At 47.7% G+C, this 23,138-nt stretch overlaps 1 protein-coding gene across 3 annotated transcripts in view; it reads right to left on the reverse strand.

The window, feature by feature from the left end:
* Positions 1-23,138, reverse strand: part of ap4b1 (adaptor related protein complex 4 subunit beta 1) — a 49,281-nt gene that overhangs the window by 20,498 nt on the left and 5,645 nt on the right. Inside the window, exons 3-8 of one of the 3 annotated variants that reach the window (XM_080497498.1) lie at positions 21,935-22,159; positions 21,727-21,857; positions 18,288-18,435; positions 14,144-14,429; positions 9,667-9,765; positions 2,023-2,134 (exon numbers count right to left, since the gene is read on the reverse strand). In XM_080497498.1, the coding sequence (XP_080353624.1) occupies positions 2,023-2,134; positions 9,667-9,765; positions 14,144-14,429; positions 18,288-18,435; positions 21,727-21,857; positions 21,935-22,159 (1,001 nt within the window). Of the gene's footprint in view, positions 1-2,022; positions 2,135-9,666; positions 9,766-14,143; positions 14,430-18,287; positions 18,436-21,078; positions 21,119-21,726; positions 21,858-21,934; positions 22,160-23,138 lie in introns of those variants that run through there. The other 2 variants (XM_080497499.1, XM_080497500.1) reach the window with 2 other exon arrangements.

The raw sequence follows: 23,138 nt of genomic DNA on the forward strand, positions 1-23,138 counted from the left end.
AAGATACAGCTAATGGACTTTCAGGTGACAATGTAGGAGCACAGACATCGGCTTCAGGTCTCCCGATCACATTGGCCAAATGTCTTACTTAAACATCAGAATTTCTTCAAGTAAACGTTCATAGCGTGTACTCAAGTTATTTTGACACTGCTGAAACTAGAATGAGCAACTCTAAGCAGAAGAAAAGTCGAGCACTTACTCCAATCACAACACGAAGCAGGACGAGCATAGAGAGCAAGCAAACGTTCAGCTATGGCGTCCTCCACAGCTCCTGCTAACGTGAGCAGCGACGTTGCTAACGTGAGCAGCGACGTTGCTAACGTGAGCCGCGACGTTGCTAACGTGAGCCGCGACGTTGCTAACGTGAGCAGCGACGTTGCTAACGTGAGCAGCGAAGTTGCTAATGTGAGCAGCGACGTTGCTAACGTGAGCAGCGACGTTGCTAACGTGAGCCGCGACGTTGCTAACGTGAGCAGCGACGTTGCTAACGTGAGCAGCGACGTTGCTAACGTGAGCAGCGACGTTGCTAACGTGAGCAGCGACGTTGCTAACGTGAGCCGCGACGTTGCTAACGTGAGCAGCGACGTTGCTAACGTGAGCAGCGACGTTGCTAACGTGAGCCGCGACATTGCTAACGTGAGCCGCGACGTTGCTAACGTGAGCAGCGACGTTGCTAACGTGAGCAGCGACGTTGCTAACGTGAGCAGCGACGTTGCTAACGTGAGCAGCGACGTTGCTAACGTGAGCTCACGTTGCTACCGACACCATGCTTGTGGTAACTGGTGGCTGAGCTGGTGAAGCAGAGAGCTGGGCTGAAGGATGATGTCTTCAGGCTAATCTCAGAGTCCCAAAAGCCCCTTCAGACAAGCATGGACGTCCTCCGGGACTCGGTCGCTTGGTTCCACACCTTCTTGTAAGCTATTGCCGGAGAAAAGCCACAATTAACGTTCTCTAAGCCCGGAAAGGTGCACTGTGGGACCGCGTAGATGACTTGGAAAACACATCAGGCAGATCCAACCGGAGAATAGTGAACCTCTTGGAGGGCAGCCAAAACGGCAAGGACCCGGTAAAGTTTGTCTCGGAGCTCCTGGCAGAGTGTTTGGGTCCAGACGTGCTCACTGAGAGGGCTCAGCAGGCACTGGGCCCAAAACCAAAAGAGGAGTGTTGGGCCTGGGATCCATGCAGTTCTCCCCCAAGAGAACAGGCTGCAAGAACAATGGGGAGACAATAAAACAGCAGGGGGGAGGACAGCAACCTGAGGGCCACAAGCCCCAGGTTGGAAAAGCCCCACCATTGGTCGAACCTGACCTGGACACAGTGACGGTCCAAAAGGCAAACTTGGTAAACCCCACTCGCAACCAACTGCCCCCCTTCTCAAACTGGTCTGCAAGCTGGGACCACGTCTCTGCAGCACCGGGACCACTGCTGAGCAGAACACACTGTTTGGACAATCCTTTTTCTATCTTCACTTTTTCTTTTTGTGGATCCTGGGAGCCAGACACGAAGCCGCATAACCACCCTTCCTTGTAGAAGTGAGGACCCCAGAGATGTCCAGGCCCCGGATAGGGCTGTACCACACAGCGCAACAGAACCGTAAGAGAGCTTTTGTCTGGGCAGCGCCGCTCGATTAGCCTGAAGCTAACCTGCATCTGTGTTTCATGTGCCGCTGACAAGCATCTGTTGTGTACGTTCACATGCATCATCGTAAGCTCAACTGAGAACAGGAGTTCTGAGGAGAGCTCTGTGCGGAGAACCAAGCCACAGAACCAAGCCTTGCCAGAACTTTCTTCCTCTTTTCCTCCTCTGTCTCAAGAAGCAGGGGACGGACTGTATTCATGGGTTTGGTCCGGGTCGCTCCGTCTCGTCTGTCCTGAACCTCGCATGCAGACCAAAGAGACAGAAATCATTGAGTCTCCTCGTATCTCTATTGGTGTTTAGTGGTTAGACCTATAGCTACGCTGGTTAAGATAAGGATAGGGAAGTAAGGAATTCATGTCATGTTTCTGGGTGAGAGTGTATTACCAATGGCAGAGATTGCCGTCTGGGCCGTGTCAGGGTTGACGTCGGTACAATAGCCTTTCAGCTCGTCCAGCAACATTCCTACATTCTCATCGTTCACCAACTCCACCAGCACCTGCAAATAAAACAAGACTCAATTCAATGCATCAAAGAAGATGTGGCTGTACTTCAAATGATGAAAACCCAAAGTTAATTGAATTATTACAAGTGTGATGGAATTTCGTGACAACATTAATAAAAATAAAACCAACAGGGTTAGATGAGGGTGGGTGTGCTTAAGGAAGGGGAAGGAGTTCACACATCGTTACCCCCCTCCCCCTCCTCACGGGTGGAGATAACTGGTGAGTCATCGTGACCACGGATCTGCCTGAGAGGCTGCTGTCAGGTCAGTGGACTTCCAAAGAAACGACTCGACTTTAAAATGGCTCATTCTGTTTACGGAGAGGAAGACTTTGAGGTGGACTCACAACACAGATAGGAAGTGTATAGTGTAAATATGTTTTCTGGCTGGTGATTCAGTCAGAATCCCATAAAGGAAGATTAAAATGTTGCTAAGAAAACTACCTCATTCAGGCTGTGCAACACAACCCTGTACAAGCGCCAGCAAACAGATAGCTGGATGGACAAGTAACAGAATGAAAGAGGAAGAATGGCTGGGGATGCCTTGTGATAGACTGGCAGCCTGTCGAGGGCGTATGCCTCCCTCACCCATTGTACTGGGACAGACAGCTCCCCGCCACCTGGACATGAACAGGCAGTGTAGAAAATCTGCATCAAGTGGATTCATGACCATCTGTGTTGCTTGTGCTTTTGTCTCATTCTGTAGTGATAGTGCAACGTGTAATAATGTAATACATTTTCACATCATTATGTAATAACACTGCATTTTGTAATGATCTGTTGTATTTGGTAATAAAAGTCTTAAACGCATTTTCTAATAAACTTTGTTGCATTTTGTTATAACTTGCTACATATTGCAATAGTGGATGTTCCACTTTTTTTAAGAGAATGTCATGCGCAGGTCAATTGGATTAAATTGTTTTGGGGGTTCCTGGGACCCTGCCTGGCGTGCGGCCCTCGCCTGCACCAAGGATGCATGTTTCCCTGGAAGCTGTGCGTCAACCGACCTGCGAAGCCAAGTTCTGTATTTTGGTGTCCCGAACTACAGAACTTGTCTTTGCAGACATGGAGACATGGTGCCGGAGGAGAGGAGGGACAGTTTCAATGGAACCCCACTCACCAGGACGGTGCACAGTTGCCCTCACGTGGACAGCCACACCACAGTTTGGTTGTGTCTGGGCAGTGAAACTTCAGTCAGCTTGATAGCTAATGCACAATGTGTTTTGACTATTTTGAATGGAATCGGGAGCGTAGGATCCACTGTGTGGTAACTCAGTGACCGTTAGCTTGTGAGCACTCTTCTTCACGCGCCTCGTCGCACATGCATCGTCTGAGTGCATCGACACTCAGGCTCACAGCTGCCTCCTTGGCCACTACGTGAGGGAAACGGAGAGTTTCGTTCTGCACACTCTTTCTCCACAACCCATGCAGTGCTCCTCGTCGCTCCATGGTCCAGGTAGAGTACGTGACCCGCTCACACAGTGTCGTATGAAGCAGCCCAACGGTCACATTTATACACTGGTACCACCTGTAGGGCCACTCTCTGCATGTTCACGTATGGACTGAGACCTGTGTGCTTTATTTCCAAACTGCCGCCGCCGCTCGGTATTGTCACGTGACCTCGGAGAACGTCGCTCCGTCGTCGGACCAACTAAACTGCCACTGTGGTCACATGTCGCCATTTTTGGGTCAATAAAACACTCCTGCACATGAGCAAACGTCTTGTTATCTGTCGTCCTCTCTCTCTCTCTCTCTCTCTCTCTCTCTCTCTCTCTCTCTCTCTCTCTCTCTCTCTCTCTCTCTCTCTCTCTCTCTCTCTCTCTCTCTCTCTCTCTCTCTCTCTCTCTCTCTCTCTCTCTTCTCTCTCTCTCTCTCTCTCTCTCTCTCTCTCTCTCCTCTCTCTCTCTCTCTCTCTCTCTCTCTCTCTCTCTCTCTCTCTCTCTGGTAATTAGAATCTGTGTTTTATTTGTTTTCATTGTAAATAAATATAATGTTTGGAATCATACTTGCTGTTTTATTAATGAGCACAACGGTGAATGAAATGTCGACCTCTTCTGTGTCAAGAACTCCAAAATCCTTCAATCTTTACTGTTAATTCTGGTAATTGTAAGTAATTAAACCATTAATTTAAATTCCCAATTAATTGCTTAGTGTATCTTATGAGACTGATAGAACTGAACTGGCTATCATTTCCTGTTAAACAGGTGGAGCTCCGAGGAATCTCAGATCTGCTTACACTTTCAATTAAATAATTAATAACTATCTTGGACAATTATGAATCATTATAAATAGACAAAATGCCAAAGCCCAACATGATTAGTAGCCCATGTACGGACTGCACTACATAAATGGTACCACGTGGTCCTTATGAGGTAAGAAAAAATAAATTGTGGTCCCGTTCAGTATTGTTACCTTTTAGGCAGGACATCTATCAAATTTTGCGAAAGATATTAATATAATATCATATTAATATTTCTGACAGACATTCCATTTCAGTTTGGTTCTCTATGGCTTGGGGCTCTCCCACTTCATAATAAGAGATCTCTATTTCAGATTCTTCCTGCTGCCTGCAAGAAAGCCATGTTGAACTATTCTGACTTCAATTCTTCCATGTCGTCTGCCGTTCAGTCTCACTGTTACAACACCTTTGCAGTCTTCTGTGAGTTTTGCCATCATTTTGTGAGCACAGTGATACTATAGGTGCTGATATGTAAACGAAGAAGCCACTGCACCAGGGCAAACAGGAGCCCACTCAGAGGACAGGAGTCCGCTGTGATTGGCCGAAGTCCGCTCATGCAAAAGTATGTGGGAACGTCCAAATTGTCCCTCGCATCTCCTGATCTATCACTTCTCCTGAACCCCGGAAGTGTTTTGTGTAGCGGCCATGATAACGACTGTCTGGATCCTCACTAAATTATAGAAAGGAGGCCTGTTGCTTCCTTTAGAACCTCCTTTAGCCTAGGATAGCACTGATGCTTCCTTTAGAACCTCCTTTAGCCTAGGAAACACTGATGCTTCCTTTAGAACCTCCTTTAGCCTAGGAAACACTGATGCTTCCTTTAGAGCCTCCTTTAGCCTAGGATAGCACTGATGCTTCCTCTAGAACCTTCTTTAGCCTAGGAACACTGATGCTTCCTTTAGAGCCTCCTTTAGCCTAGGATAGCACTGATGCTTCCTTTAGAGCCTCCTTTAGCCTAGGATAGCACTGATGCTTCCTTTAGAGCCTCCTTTAGCCTAGGATAGCACTGATGCTTCCTTTAGAGCCTCCTTTAGCCTAGGATAGCACTGATGCTTCCTTTAGAGCCTCCTTTAGCCTAGGATAGCACTGATGCTTCCTTTAGAGCCTCCTTTAGCCTAGGATAGCACTGACGCTTCCTTTAGAACCTCCATTAGCCTAGGAAACACTGATGCTTCCTTTAGAGCCTCCTTTAGCCTAGGAAACACTGATGCTTCCTCTAGAACCTTCTTTAGCCTAGGAAACACTGATGCTTCCTTTAGAGCCTCCTTTAGCCTAGGATAGCACTGATGCTTCCTCTAGAACCTTCTTTAGCCTAGGAAACACTGATGCTTCCTTTAGAGCCTCCTTTAGCCTAGGATAGCACTGATGCTTCCTTTAGAGCCTCCTTTAGCCTAGGATAGCACTGATGCTTCCTTTAGAGCCTCCTTTAGCCTAGGATAGCACTGATGCTTCCTTTAGAGCCTCCTTTAGCCTAGGATAGCACTGATGCTTCCTTTAGAGCCTCCTTTAGCCTAGGATAGCACTGATGCTTCCTTTAGAGCCTCCTTTAGCCTAGGATAGCACTGACGCTTCCTTTAGAACCTCCATTAGCCTAGGAAACACTGATGCTTCCTTTAGAGCCTCCTTTAGCCTAGGAAACACTGATGCTTCCTCTAGAACCTTCTTTAGCCTAGGAAACACTGATGCTTCCTTTAGAGCCTCCTTTAGCCTAGGATAGCACTGATGCTTCCTCTAGAACCTTCTTTAGCCTAGGAAACACTGATGCTTCCTTTAGAGCCTCCTTTAGCCTAGGATAGCACTGATGCTTCCTCTAGAACCTTCTTTAGCCTAGGAAACACTGATGCTTCCTTTAGAGCCTCCTTTAGCCTAGGATAACACTGATGCTTCCTTTAGAACCTCCTTTAGCCTAGGAAACACTGATGCTTCCTTTAGAGCCTCCTTTAGCCTAGGAAACACTGATGCTTCCTTTAGAGCATCCTTTAGCCTAGGAAACACTGATGCTTCCTTTAGAGCATCCTTTAGCCTAGGAAACACTGATGCTTCCTTTAGAGCCTCCTTTAGCCTAGGATAGCACTGACGCTTCCTTTAGAACCTCCATTAGCCTAGGAAACACTGATGCTTCCTCTAGAACCTTCTTTAGCCTAGGAAACACTGATGCTTCCTTTAGAGCCTCCTTTAGCCTAGGATAGCACTGATGCTTCCTCTAGAACCTTCTTTAGCCTAGGAAACACTGATGCTTCCTTTAGAGCCTCCTTTAGCCTAGGATAGCACTGATGCTTCCTCTAGAACCTTCTTTAGCCTAGGAAACACTGATGCTTCCTTTAGAGCCTCCTTTAGCCTAGGATAGCACTGATGCTTCCTTTAGAACCTCCTTTAGCCTAGGAAACACTGATGCTTCCTTTAGAGCCTCCTTTAGCCTAGGAAACACTGATGCTTCCTTTAGAGCATCCTTTAGCCTAGGAAACACTGATGCTTCCTTTAGAGCATCCTTTAGCCTAGGAAACACTGATGCTTCCTTTAGAGCCTCCTTTAGCCTAGGAAACACTGATGCTTCCTTTAGAGCCTCCTTTAGCCTAGGAAACAATGATGCTTCCTTTAGAGCCTCCTTTAGCCTAGGATAGCACTGATGCTTCCTTTAGAGCGTCCTCTAGCCTAGGATAGCACTGATGCTTCCTTTAGAGCCTCCTTTAGCCTAGGATAACACTGATGCTTCCTTTAGAGCCTCCTTTAGCCTAGGATAGCACTGATGCTTCCTTTAGAGCCTCCTTTAGCCTAGGATAGCACTGACGCTTCCTTTAGAACCTCCATTAGCCTAGGAAACACTGATGCTTCCTATAGAGCCTCCTTTAGCCTAGGAAACACTGATGCTTCCTTTAGAGCCTCCTTTAGCCTAGGAAACACTGATGCTTCCTTTAGAGCCTCCTTTAGCCTAGGAAACACTGATGCTTCCTTTATCAAAGGAGGATAAAAAAGGCATTTGGTAAAAAGTTACCAAAGCAACAATCTGCCTTGAACAACTTTAAATCATCTAAAAGCAAAATGTAATTTTTGTAGTCCATTTTCAGAAATTGTAGTTCTTTCCGCCTCCACGGCAGACCAGCTTGTGGCGCTGTCGCATTATTATGATGTCACAAAATGAAAGTGCGGTCCGACTGCCACACTAACATGATCGCCTTTCACTAACTCCTTCAGGAAGCCTCCTAGCACCTTTCCTTAACTCCTTTAGGAAGCCTCCTAGCACCTTTCCTTAACTCCTTTAGGAAGCATCCTAGCACCTTTCCTTAACTCCTTGAGGAAGCCTCCTAACACCTTTCCTTGTGACGTCATCCATGGTAAAGGTAAAGTCCACAGATAAGGAGGTAGGAGTTTCAGCCCTTCTTTCCAGCCTGAAGGCGGGGGGGGGGGGGGGGGGGGGGCACACCGGTGACCTGTGCAGCTACCATGCACAGGTCTTTGGGAAGACATGAGAATGTCTTTGTTTAATGAGTAATTGTGTTAATTTGTAACACTCTCAGATTTGTCCCCAGTAAGGGAACATGCAGAATCCAGAGAGAATAGAGAGAACATCTCAATAGCCATTACAAGGAATTTCTTAAAACTAAAAAAATGTACGCTGGATGAGTGGATTCATGTTATGTATGATTTCTTGAAGATAGAAAGAATTACATTTGACATAAGAGTGCAACGGTGTTTTTAAAAAGATAGGAATGGTGGATTATGTATGTTACACCAATATAACCACCTTTTATCTAATGCCAAGTTGTCTGTTCCTTTACTTAAATTCTTCCCCAATGTACTGGGTTTTTCTTTTCTGAATATCACAAAGGTGCACCGTCAGCCCCCCCCCCCCCCCCCTCCCACCCCTCCATCAGGGTACCAGGACCACGGAACAGGTCTGAGTTTGAGGAGCCGTCTGCTGATTGGTCAGTGATTTACTACGCCCTCAATATTTTAATATGTTGGCTGGATGAATCCTCTGTTGTCAGTGTGGTCAGCTTTGCTCTGGTTCGTTGGTTTTTTTTCCTTTTCTTTGCTGCTCAACTTTCATGTTGGTCATGAAAGAGCGGACATGAGGCAGGGGGAGACCGCGGCTCGGGACTCTGCATCATGTTAGAGCTTTCAGTTCGCAGCATCGTGTCCACGCTGCCAGTGGCGCTGCCAGTGGCGCTGCCAGTGGCGCTGCCAGTGGCGCTGCCAGTGGCGCTGCGCTGCCAGTGGCGCTGCCAGTGGCGCTGCGTCGGTGCGTCCTGCCGGGTCTGTCTTTGCATCGCGTCTGACGTTTCTGCTCAAACGCGATGCAGCGGCGGTCAGCGTGGTGTTGAACCACGGTCAGCGCCGCTGCATCGCATTTGAACAGAAAGCTCGGACACGATGCATCGCATCCACTGCGGTGGCTGCCCCTGCCTTTGAGCAGAAAGCTCAGGGCTCCCATGTCGCGGTGCAGCGCACCGGCCCGGCACTGTGCCACGGCCCACTGGGGCGTTCAGGTGTGGGGCGAGTCACCGGAGCGGTCGCTGTCTCAGGACCTACACGGAAGTTACAGCTGCAGCTCTGTGGCTGCAAAAAATAACAGTTAACTAAACAACTAGTGCAAAGTGGAGGATGTAAACAACAACAACAACAGAGGATTCATAAGGTCCAGATCTGCCGCCAGGCTGAGACGACTGTTGTAACATCACATATCTGCGGAGCTGTAAGCCCCGCCTACTTTGTAACCTACTTTCTGCAGTGGAACCAGGCACTGGATTTGGCTCCGGTTGCGTTATTCCATTCCGCTCTGTAAGGCTCCGTTCCGTCCTGCACTTTTTGTGCGGTGGAAACACGGCTTAAGTATTCCTGTTTGAAGGAGTCTAGTTCTTCTGTTGTATTAACAGATTGCCTCGTAATGTGTGAAAGGACCAATCATTCATCTCTGTAATACATATAGAGTTTCAGATGAATGGATGACAGAGGTCAAATGTTACATTAATGAGCTTGTGAACCATGCAGAATCCCAATGAAAAAGAAATAAAACCTGTCCTGTTTAAGAATGGTGGGCTATCACAGTATAGCACCCAGGGAGGAGCTGGGGGTCAAAGGTCATGATCAGGGACTGAGCTCAGCTGTGGGATTCGAACCTGCAAACCTCAGGTCACAAGTCCGCTTCTCTAAATAAAGTAAATTCACAGGGGAAAACTTCAAAAAACATTGACAGTCCTCTGGTCTCATCCTGATCACCACACGCTGATAGTTCCTCCAAAAGAACAAAATGATCAGAGACGCTGGACATCAAGTAGAAAAGGCCTTACCTGCATCTTTCTCTGCTTTATGTAGGGCGGCTCTGCATAGCCACAGAAGAAACGCTTGTAGTGCGTGCCCAGCAGGCCGGGGACGGAGCGCAGCAGCAGCTACAGGAGCAAACAAGCCCATTCAAGCATCATGCATTGAACTCGAGGTTTTAACTTCAATTTTCTTATTGATTTTCTTGATAAACAAAATTTTTTATGTTTTACATTACAAAACCATTTTCAAATGAAAAGCACTTATACAAATTGTTGTCTTAAGACCTTTTTTCCCCTAACTGTATCTATAGAACATTACAGACACACTAAAAAAAGTAAAGTAAACAAACAAGCAAACGAATAAATAAATAAGTGGGAAACATAGATAAATAAATTCAATTAAGGGGGGATGACTGATTACAAATTTCAATCTTCCAACTCAGAGGAAAGGTATATCGTGTATATAGTTCAGAAAAGGATCTCAAGTAACATGAAATGTACTGACTGGATCCGAAATATAAAAAAAGAGGCCTTCTGCATAAAAGGAGACCAACTGAAAACCTTTTTAAATTCGCTGTAGCTGCACATAAGCCAGCATTCGTCACAAGCCGCTTCACTTCCAACAAGCAGGGTGTAAACTGGCTCCAGCCAATTAGCTCTCAGCTTCCCAGCAATGTTGCTAGTGGGGCTTCAGGCTGTGATCCCCATCAGACAGAAAAATCCCGTGATCTGAATGATTGCAGCAACAGTTTTACTGCATACAACACACACTGCAGTGTGCAAGACGGGCAAGTAAAGGCTTCGTACAGAAGAAATGTGAACCCCGGGTCATTTCGAAGAACGTTTATTCCCCACAGGACCACCAAAAGTGAACGGAATCATTGTAAATGAGACTTTTGCTGGGTTTGTACATATAGTACCTCTCGATTTCTTTTTGGGAGGCATAGCTTGTAGAAGCTGTTCTGTGGTTGATGGCTCAGACTGGAATGAGACGCCCTACCGGGCCCGGCTCCTCCCACACCGTGGCGCCGTGGCAGACCGGAGGAAAACGCAACGTGTAGCGTCCACAAACCATCACACGGGACAAGCCACGATTGAACATGATCAAATGGCGACCATACACCGTAACTCAGCTATGAGAACCGCCTTTTTTCACCCACGCAATATTTCCAAAATTAGACACATGCTGACTCAGAGTGACGGCAAAAAATTAATCCACCCATTTATTACTTGGAGAGTAGACTATTGTAACTCCCTATTATCAAGGTGTTCAAATAACTGCTTACAAAGTCTTCTATTAATTCAAAATGCTGCAGCGAGAGTCCTGACAAGAACCAGCACAAGAGATCACATCACTCCAATACACACCTCACTTCATTGGCTCCTGTTAAATCTAGAATAGAATTTAAAATCCTTCTTCTAACCTAGAAAGCTCTTAACACCCATCTTATCTTAAAGAACTGTTCGTCCCGTATCTCCCCAGAACCCTTGGTTCTCAGAGTGCTGGTTTACTGGAGGTTCCTAGGGTTTCTAAAAGTAGAATGGAGCTTTCAGGTTCCTCTTATGTGGAACCAGATGAGTTTCAGTCAGGAGACTGAGACAGTCTCTACTTTAACACCAGACTCTAAACTTTTCTATTTACTGAAGCTTACAGTGAGGACTGCTTTAAACACCCTCTCTCTACCTCTCTCTCTTCACCTCTCTCCATCTACCTCTCTCTCTCTACCTCTCTCTCTTCACCTCTCTCTCTCTACCTCTCTCTCTTCACCTCTCTCTCTTCACCTCTCTCTCTCTACCTCTCTCTCTTCACCTCTCTCTCTCTACCTCTCTCTCTTCACCTCTCTCTCTTCACCTCTCTCTACCCCCTCCACCTCTCTCTACCCCCTCTACCTCTCTCTACCCCCTCCACCTCTCTCTACCCCCTCTACATCTCTCTACCCCCCTTCACCTCTCTCTACCCCCCTCTACATCTCTCTACCCCCTTCACCTCTCTCTACCCCCCCTTCACCTCTCTCTACCCCCTCCACCTCTCTCTACCCCCTCCACCTCTCTCTACCCCCTCCACCTCTCTCTACCCCCTCCACCTCTCTCTACCCCCTCCACATCTCTCCACCCCCTCTACCTCTTTCTCTCCACCCCCTCCACCTCTCTCCACCCCCTCCACCTCTCTCCACCCCCCTCTACCTCTTTCTCTCCACCCCCCTCTACCTCTTTCTCTCCACCCCCCTCTACCTCTTTCTCTCCACCCCCTCCACCTCTCTCCACCCCCTCCACCTCTCTCTACCCCCCTCCACCTCTCTCCACCCCCCTCTACATCTCTCTACCCCCCTCCACCTCTCTCTACCCCCCTCCACCTCTCTCCACCCCCCTCTACATCTCTCTACCCCCCTCCACCTCTCTCCACCCCCTCCACCTCTCTCTACCCCCCTCTACATCTCTCTACCCCCTCCACCTCTCTCTACCCCCCTCTACATCTCTCTACCCCCTCCACCTCTCTCTACCCCCCTCTACATCTCTCTACCCCCCTTCACCTCTCTCTACCCCCCTTCACCTCTCTCTACCCCCTCCACCTCTCTCTACCCCCCTCTACATCTCTCTACCCCCTCCACCTCTCTCTACCCCCTCCACCTCTCTCTACCCCCCTCTACATCTCTCTACCCCCTCCACTTCTCTCTACCCCCCTCTACATCTCTCTACCCCCCTTCACCTCTCTCTACCCCCCTTCACCTCTCTCTACCCCCCTCTACATCTCTCTACCCCCCTTCACCTCTCTCTACCCCCCTCCACCTCTCTCCACCCCCCTTCACCTCTCTCCACCCCCCTCTACATCTCTCTACCCCCCTTCACCTCTCTCTACCCCCCTTCACCTCTCTCCACCCCCCTTCACCTCTCTCCACCCCCCTTCACCTCTCTCCACCCCCCTCTACATCTCTCTACCCCTCCACCTCTCTCTACCCCCCTCTACATCTCTCTACCCCCCTTCACCTCTCTCTACCCCTTCACCTCTCTCTACCCCCCTCTACATCTCTCTACCCCCCTCTACATCTCTCTACCCCCTCCACCTCTCTCTACCCCCCTCTACATCTCTCTACCCCCTCCACCTCTCTCTACCCCCTCCACCTCTCTCTACCCCCTCCACCTCTCTCTACCCCCTCCACCTCTCTCCACCCCCTCCACCTCTCTCTACCCCCTCTACATCTCTCTACCCCCTCCACCTCTCTCTACCCCCTCCACCTCTCTCTACCCCCCTCTACATCTCTCTACCCCCTCCACCTCTCTACCCCCTCTACATCTCTCTACCCCCCTCTACATCTCTCTACCCCCTCCACCTCTCTCTACCCCCTATACATCTCTCTACCCCCCTTCACCTCTCTCTACCCCCCTCTACATCTCTCTACCCCCCTCCACCTCTCTCTACCCCCTCCACCTCTCTCTACCCCCTCCACCTCTCTCTACCCCCCTCTACATCTCTCTACCCCCTCTACATCTCTCTACCCCCTCTACATCTCTCTACCCCCTCTACATCTCTCTACCCCCTCCACCTCTCTCTACCCCCTCCACCTCTCTCTACCCCCCTTCACCTCTCTCTACCCCCCTCTACATCTCTCTACCCCCCTCTACATCTCTCTACCCCCTCCACCTCTCTCTACCCCCTCCACCTCTCTCCACCCCCCTCTACATCTATCCACCCCCCTCTACATCTCTCTACCCCCTCCACCTCTCTCCACCCCCCTCTACATCTCTCTACCCCCTCCACCTCTCTCTACCCCCTCCACCTCTCTCTACCCCCTCCACATCTCTCCACCCCCCTCTACCTATTTCTCTCCACCCCCTCCACCTCTCTCCACCTCTCTCTACCCCCCTCCACCTCTCTCCACACCCTTCTACCTCTTTCTCTCCACCCCCCTCTACCTCTTTCTCTCTACCCCCCTCTACCTCTTTCTCTCCACCCCCCTCTACCTCTTTCTCTCTACCCCCTCCACCTCTCTCCACCCTCCTCCACCTCCAGAAGTGTTGGGAAGAGCAGCTGCTTTCTTATGCAGCAGGAGACGAGATGTGAACTTTATTTTTTTTCATTCATGAAGGTATTATTCTGGCTACACAAGAATCTATCTGTGATGCAAAGGCTTTTTATACTATATTTCTGCAGCAACATGGTTTTTGTAGCCATAAAACAGTTATTGAGAGGTTGATTGACTCAGACCAGCATGAGTGAAGCCCTAGTTCTGAAATGCCTGGCCTGCCACTGATACAAATACATACAAACCAATAATTAAATACAAATGGCCAAAAAAAGAACCTTTAAAGCAGGGGTCTCAAACTACGGTCCTCGAGGGCCGCAGCCCGACAGGATCTGATGTTGAGACCTCTGCTTTAAAGCTACTGACTTCAGAACCACGTCCAACATATAATCAAATAACAAAATTGTCATGTTTTAAAACTTTAAATCCTGCACCTGAGCTCTGAGATACAGAGACACTGAAATCTAATAATTCTCACTGACCTGTATGTGGCACAGAGCAGTAAACTTCATTTCTCTTGACCCACTCCCACAGGCAGCCAGCAGAGGTCCACACACTCGCTCCAGAGCCGCCAGACCCACAGAAGGCCAGCTGGAGCACAGGTTGAGGAAGAGGCTCAGGGTGGCAGCCATGACAGGAGGGTGGGGGCTGACCAGCGAGGCGTCCAGCAAGGACAGGATGTCGAAGAGCTCTTCTTCTGATTTGGGCTTGTAGCGCTGGAGGTACCTCAGCACCTCACACTGGCCCCACATGTCACATTCCTTCAGCCTGAGAACAGAAGCATTTTAATCTCATCAGATAATCTGCACTGCATCCTTGAAAAGACGGACTGTGGAGTCCACTATTCAACAGGTCAGGTTAGGGTGAACGTCTCAGCAACCAGGCTGCAGCAGATATTCAATCAATCTTTATTTATACAGTGAAGTAACACAAAGTGCTTTAACAAGAATTAAAAACCGTGCAAAGATAAAATAGATGAATAAAAAGCAAATGAACACACACATAATGAAGACATGCCTGGTGATATGAAGACATGGAGGACACTGAGGACTAAGGTGATATGAAGACATGGAGGACACTGAGGACGAAGGTGATATGAAGACATGGAGGACACTGAGGACTAAGGTGATATGAAGACATGGAGGACACCGAGGACTAAGGTGATATGAAGACATGGAGGACACTGAGGACGAAGGTGATATGAAGACATGGAGGACACCGAGGACTAAGGTGATATGAAGACATGGAGGACACTGATGACTAAGGTGATATGAAGACATGGAGGACACCGAGGACTAAGGTGATATGAAGACATGGAGGACACCGAGGACGAAGGTGATATGAAGACATGGAGGACACTGAGGACTAAGGTGATATGAAGACATGGAGGACACCGAGGACTAAGGTGATATGAAGACATGGAGGACACCGAGGACGAAGGTGATATGAAGACATGGAGGACACTGAGGACTAAGGTGATATGAAGACATGGAGGACACTGAGGACTAAGGTGATATGAAGACATGGAGGACACTGAGGACGAAGGTGATATGAAGACATGGAGGACACTGAGGACTAAGGTGATATGAAGACATGGAGGACACCGAGGACTAAGGTGATATGAAGACATGGAGGACACTGAGGACTAAGGTGATATGAAGACATGGAGGACACTGAGGACTAAGGTGATATGAAGACATGGAGGACACCGAGGACTAAGGTGATATGAAGACATGGAGGACACTGAGGACTAAGGTGATATGAAGACATGGAGGACACTGAGGACTAAGGTGATATGAAGACATGGAGGACACTGAGGACTAAGGTGATATGAAGACATGGAGGACACCGAGGACTAAGGTGATATGAAGACATGGAGGACACTGAGGACTAAGGTGATATGAAGACATGGAGGACACTGAGGACTAAGGTGATATGAAGACATGGAGGACACCGAGGACGAAGGTGATATGAAGACATGGAGGACACTGAGGACTAAGGTGATATGAAGACATGGAGGACACCGAGGACGAAGGTGATATGAAGACATGGAGGACACTGAGGACTAAGGTGATATGAAGACATGGAGGACACTGAGGACTAAGGTGATATGAAGACATGGAGGACACTGAGGACTAAGGTGATATGAAGACATGGAGGACACCGAGGACTAAGGTGATATGAAGACATGGAGGACACTGAGGACTAAGGTGATATGAAGACATGGAGGACACTGAGGACTAAGGTGATATGAAGACATGGAGGACACCGAGGACGAAGGTGATATGAAGACATGGAGGACACTGAGGACTAAGGTGATATGAAGACATGGAGGACACCGAGGACGAAGGTGATATGAAGACATGGAGGACACTGAGGACTAAGGTGATATGAAGACATGGAGGACACTGAGGACTAAGGTGATATGAAGACATGGAGGACACTGAGGACTAAGGTGATATGAAGACATGGAGGACACTGAGGACTAAGGTGATATGAAGACATGGAGGACACTGAGGACTAAGGTGATATGAAGACATGGAGGACACTGAGGACTAAGGTGATATGAAGACATGGAGGACACCGAGGACGAAGGTGATATGAAGACATGGAGGACACCGAGGACTAAGGTGATATGAAGACATGGAGGACACTGAGGACTAAGGTGATATGAAGACATGGAGGACACCGAGGACGAAGGTGATATGAAGACATGGAGGACACTGAGGACTAAGGTGATATGAAGACATGGAGGACACTGAGGACTAAGGTGATATGAAGACATGGAGGACACTGAGGACTAAGGTGATATGAAGACATGGAGGACACTGAGGACTAAGGTGATATGAAGACATGGAGGACACTGAGGACTAAGGTGATATGAAGACATGGAGGACACTGAGGACTAAGGTGATATGAAGACATGGAGGACACCGAGGACGAAGGTGATATGAAGACATGGAGGACACTGAGGACTAAGGTGAGGAAAGGGACACATTTTGGACCGTCCACACTGGAGGTGGTACAAAAGACCACCTCCAGTGCAGTACAGAATAATGGTAATAAAAACCAATATATTGCCCAGCCTGCTCTATTTATTCCAATCTCTGCCCATCCAAGTCCCTGATTTTTAATTTAGAGGATGGGATAAGGCCATCTCACACTTTATGTGGCCCATGAATGACATTTGAAACTCTACAATGACCTAAATCTGAAGGGGGAATGAGCCTACCATGCCTTAGAGATTACTTTATAGCAGCACAGATAAGAGCACTCATGCTCTGGTGTAAGAATGATTGGAAGACCATAGCATTGTCACTGTGAAACAAACCATCACAGAGCTCACGAGGTAATCCAGTGCAGGCTAAACAATGTGATATTCAGAACCAATGGGGCAGATTTTGTCTGGTGAGAGCCAATCAAACAACTTGCTGTCTGATGTGGCCAGTTCATGATCCTCATTCCGGACCAGTAGATAGACGTTTCATCCATTGGGAAAAAGAAAAGGGGGATGCCTTTTGGGGGGGAAATGGGACACTTACTTGATGAGAAGTGGCAATATTGAACTTTTATTTTACTATTTCAACTCAAAGTAGTATTTTTGCTCTACTATCTTTATCTACTTTGCTTGGATTTATTTATTTACTTCTTGTAAATGTTCAGTGTGTGTGTGTGTGTGTGTGTGTGTGTGTGTGTGTGTGTGTGTGTGTGTGTGTGTGTGTGTGTGTGTGTGTGTGTGTGTGTGTGTGTGTGTGTGTGTGTGTGTGTGTGTGTGTGTGTGTGTGTGTGTGTGTGTATTTAAATTTTGTAGAATTTGCAACAACTTGAATTAAAATAAAGTATTAAAAGAGAACAGTGAGTAGTTCAGTTACAAACTGCAACCCTCAACGTCCACACCTGAGACTGACCCAGGACCTGTTGAGACGGACTGAGGACGTGTTGAGACGGACTGAGGACGTGTTGAGACTGACCCAGGACGTGTTGAGACTGACCCAGGACCTGTTGAGACCGACTCAGGACCTGTTGAGACGGACTGAGGACGGACCTGTTGAGACGGACTGAGGACCTGTTGAGACGGACTGAGGACGGACCTGTTGAGACTGACCCAGGACCTGTTGAGACCGACTCAGGACCTGTTGAGACGGACTGAGGACGGACGTGTTGAGACGGACTGAGGACCTGTTGAGACGGACTGAGGACGGACCTGTTGAGACGGACTGAGGACGGACGTGTTGAGACGGACTGAGGACGGACCTGTTGAGACGGACTGAGGACCTGTTGAGACGGACTGAGGACGGACCTGTTGAGACGGACTGAGGACCTGTTGAGACGGACTGAGGACGGACCTGTTGAGACAGACTGAGGACCTGTTGAGACGGACTGAGGACGGACCTGTTGAGACGGACTGAGGACCTGTTGAGACGGACTGAGGACGGACCTGTTGAGACGGACTGAGGACCTGTTGAGACGGACTGAGGACGGACCTGTTGAGACGGACTGAGGACGGACCTGTTGAGACGGACTGAGGACGGACCTGTTGAGACGGACTGAGGACCTGTTGAGACGGACTGAGGACGGACGTGTTGAGACGGACTGAGGACGTGTTGAGACGGACTGAGGACGGACCTGTTGAGAAGGTGATGGGTGATGGGCTTGTTGATAGCCACTCCTCCCTCGTCCTTCAGGATCTCCTCCAGAGCTCGGAGGCAGTTGACCATCACCACGGGGTCCCGGTCCCTCAGCAGGCTGTACAGCTCGTTCACCACCGCGCCGTCTGGAGAGGGCAAGGCAAGCAGAGTGTAAACCCCATGAAACAACACTTTCAGGCAATGTCTACATACACTGCTGGTCCTGAGGACCAGATTTTGTTTACGCATGGAAGCATGAAAATGACAACAAAGACCTTGGAATCAAGACAACGTTTTACTGTTGATGTGGGCGGAGCTTTCAGGTCAGGAACCCAACAGGAAGTGTTTGGCTGGTCGTCACATGGGAACGCCCAGAAGCAAGGCAGCACACGAGGAGAGCTCTACACTTTGCCCCCCATCATAGTTAAATTTCCTTGTATTTCATCTTACCGTATACTTTGCTCCCCTTAGAACTTATTATGCTTTATTATAGTCTGTGATTTCTATCTTATCTTTATTTTAGTCCTATTTTATTTTATTTTACTTATTATTACTTCTACTGTAAATACTTTTGGCCCTTCGAGTTCTTGATAGTCATTGTATATAAGATTCCTCTATTCTTTGCACATTTCTTGTCTTTCCTCCTCATGAGTCCTGAAGAGCAGAACGTAACAAGTACATTTCTCCTTTGTGATCAATAAAGGCTCATCTTATTTTATCTTATCTTATCTTAGGGCTCCTTCTTTCCAACCACTGATTGGTGGAACCTGACCCGGACACCACAGCTGTCGGAAATTCCCACTTGGTCAAACTGCCTCCCAACCAACTGTCCCCTGCTTCTCACCCCGACTCCCGAGCAGGACGGACGTCTCTGTCTCACCGGGAGACCAAGAGAGCACAGAGTGGAGAGCTGAGAGTTCTCAGCTAGTTCAATACAGTTCTGGAGCAGACACCTCCCTTCTCCACACAATTCCAGTGTTTTCTATTCAAGGACTATTCCAGTATTTTGGGCAGTACCCGACGAACAAGCAAACAATTTCCAAGCTGCGTTGCGACGAGGAAAGCTCCGAGAAGCTGCACTGACACCACGGAGGGTCTCCACCCACTAAATCCTCAACCGATGACTCGCAGAAACCTGTTGAAGGAAAGATGAGCGCCACTATACAGGTGGTGGCAGTGGATGTTGTTCCAATAAAAGACAACGGAGGAGCTCAAGGACTCGGTGGAGAGACTTCCAGGTATGACCCAGTCCTAGACAGGAACTCATATGAAAGCTGAAGCTACAGACGTGGTACAAGCAGGTCTGAAACACACTATTGGGGAAATTCCAGACTTCAAGAACACGGAGTCAACCACATTTAAGCAATTCAAAAAGAAATAGATGAAACAAATACCCACGCAATTGAAAAGAAACTCCTGTTCACTAAGTAACATTAATATGAGACAGGTGGAAAATCCTTGAAACTTATGTCAAATAGTTTAAGAAAACAACCAAGGAACCCAGCAACTCATGAAATAGAAAAGCCCAGACAACACACAACAATATAAAACATGATGTTCCCAACCTCAGACCAGCCGTGACGCCAGGTTGATGCTGTTCTTGCCTCCATAAATCTTGCAAAGTTCACTAATGAACAAAATGAAAGATTAATACCTAAAATAACTGAAGTACAAATCCAATGGCCAATCAAGAGAATGAAAGTTGTGAACTCTCCAGGGACAGACGGTTTTAAAACAGATGCTACAGAACAATAACAGATCAACTCGTTCCAACATTATTAAAGGCTTTTGGGGGAAAAAGGACATCTCCTCCTGGAGGGAGGCAATGATTCCCATCACACCCAAAGAGGGAAGAGACACACTGGAGTGTGGGAATGATCGTCCTGTAAGTCTTTTAAATAATGATGATTCACCTCCATATTATCAAAACAAATAGCACTGATACTTCCCATACTAATAAACAAGGACGTCAGGAAGACGCTGCACATCACGGAGCGAATCACACAACAAAGACTGGAAGCAATGACATTAAGTCTGGATGCAGAGAAAGCTTTGGATTCAGTGAGGTGGACTTTTTTTTATATAAAGTCCTTTTAAATGTGGCTCTCAAACTATGATTTACACTTTTACAGAACTTTACAACAAACCAACAGCTAGAAGTAAAATCAATGGTGCTCTAACCAAGTCACTGATCGTTGGCCGGTTGCGATCAGCTGATCAGGCAGATAGAAAAGAGAGAACGACGATACCCGGGGGGGAAACTGGCGATTGCTGACGATTTATCAAGAACCATAACTCAACGACACAGACTCTCCCAAAGCCCATGAAACTCAATGAAGAATATGGTTTAATTTGGGGTTATAAAATCAATATAAACAAAACTGAAATATTAACATTTTATTATGCTCCTCCATCAACAATTACCACTGTGTACAATTGGAAATGGATGCTGAGTCCATTAAATATTTAGGTGTCTTCTTACCTAAAGACATCTTGAAACTCTATGACATCAATTACGACCCATTAAATTCAAAAATAAAGTCCGACACACATCAATGGAATGTTATTCCCGTGTTCAGTTTAAGCTCCCGAATAGAGTCCATCAGGATGAATCTTGTACCTCTGTCAGTGTTGACCAGTTTCAATACTCCCAGAGCCGTGTGGAGAATGTGAAAGATTAATAGCGACGTACTTGTGGATGGGAAACAGGGTATTTACATGTATTTTTCATGTCAGGGCTCCACATGAAGGCTTGCCCCAACGTCCGGGCGAGTAAAAGCTTTGCTCACCAAAGTGAATCATGGACCCAGCTCGCCCCAACGTGCTCCTGGTTTTGTTGTCGATATTTTGACGTTTTTTTAAGCAGAAATCACTTGTGATCAGCAACAGTTCATGCAACCGCAGGGCGCCGCCAATTCTCGCTGCGAGTGCAAACACGTGATTGTCGCGTGACCGCCGATGACAGCATGGGAAGACGCTCGACACTGATTGCAGTCGCTACGTTCTTCCCGATTCGTGATCCCCAGTCAGGTCAGTGATGCTGCATCTTGCCTGGAAAACATGCATTCTGACTGACAAATAATATTGAACTTTTTAAATAGATGACATTTTTGTGAGAAATGCTAGGTTATGTGTCAGAGATGCTAAATGTGTCCCATTCATATAATAAAGCTTTCAACATTTATATCATTTTGAAATTATGTTGATGATGAATGTCAACTTGCAATTTGTTGTAATTTAAATGATTTTGAAATGTATATTGATTTTGAAAAGTATATTCAGATATTTGTTTGGAAACACAGGTGGATGCTGTACAAAGATCTGTAAACTGTTGAATCATCTTCATTCCTGTCACTGTGTGTGTTTGTTGCTCCAGTGGTGAATGCAGGACCAAGGTGTGAGCTGAAGGTGGTGCAGGTGAGGGAGTGAGGCCTCACCTATCTCCGTCCCCGGCTGCAGGTGGTGCAGTTTGGCCCAGCCCAGCACCGCCACCCGCCGCACACAGGCGGCGCTGTCTCGCAGTCCTGCAGTCAGAGGCTGCTCCACGTACTCCACCAGGCTGGGGAACCTGCAGGCACAGCCACCCGTCACTCACACTGCCAGCACGGGCCGGGAGACGCCGACAGGCCCCGGAGCCCCGCCCACCTCAGGTTGGTCATGTTCCTGAGGGCCAGGCTGCGGACCATGGGGTGGGGGTCCTGGCAGTCCTTCCTCAGGGTGTTGATCACCAGCAGGGACAGCTCCGGGTGCGACGCAGCGTAGGAACACAGGAAGATGTACACCAGCTTCTTCTGGACAATGTCCACGGTGGCGCAGGCTTTCACCATCTCACTGAACAGGCCGGACACGTCCACACCCTGGGACATGGCCCTGAGGAGGAGGGACATCAGTCACATTAAAAACCTGCCACTGGAGGGCGCTAGTGGGCCAACATGGAGGAACAGCTTTTCAGAGCTCCTGCTGATTTACCAACATTTCTTATTAAAACCAGAAGACTAACTGGAAAACGGACTCAAGCGCTCATGCATTTACTGCGCAACCAATTGAAACCTGAATTGTGGAAAAAGTAAATAAAAATACAAATAACCCAGCAGCTCAAGCCAGCCTAGAAGAAGCAAGACAGACGAGCCGACACTCCTCTCACCGCCTCACAACAGGGATGGCTGCTGAAGACGCCACACATGAGCTAGCCATACCCGAGAGGAGAGACTTCAAAGATCAAAAGAGAAGAGTTCAAAGTGCACTGGCAGAAGATTTCAACCCCTTGAAAGCCAAAAATAGAGGGTGGCAAACAAAGAAAAGAACAAGCGGAGTTTGGGTTTTTCCCTTTGATTGTTTTCTTCTCTCTTCGCACCTCTTTTGGGTTAAATGGCACATAATACCCAGAGCTACGCCACTATTGCTTTGCCTTTACTCCTCAGCCCTCGGTTCCTCAGGACCATCATGTTCACTTATCTTTGTAAGGAATGGATTCATTAGAAGTCGTTCTCTATAGTGCCAGGGGTCTTAATTAAAACAAGTTACACCAACTGTAGGAGCCTCAATGTGATTCATTGATGTTGGTTTAAAAGATCAGTAATCATGTCACTTCACCTAAAGTGGCAGTGATTTAATCAATTGATGTAGAAGGAATTAGGAGGATTGTTTACAGGGGCTTTCAGTTCACATGGGCAATAATGTGAGAAGTAATTCATTTTAAATATTTGGAGTTAATGAAGTGGATACAAATGTATTTTATGCGATATTTGTAATTGTTTGGTGTTTTCAAGTGGCTGCGTGCCTTTAATTGCTTCATTGATGCTCCAGAGGGAGTTTTGGTGTTCTGGAGGACAGTCAGCCAGTCAGTCAG

Source organism: Blennius ocellaris (genome assembly GCF_963422515.1).
Source record: "Blennius ocellaris genome assembly, chromosome: 5".
Taxonomy (NCBI): Eukaryota; Metazoa; Chordata; class Actinopteri; order Blenniiformes; family Blenniidae; genus Blennius; species Blennius ocellaris.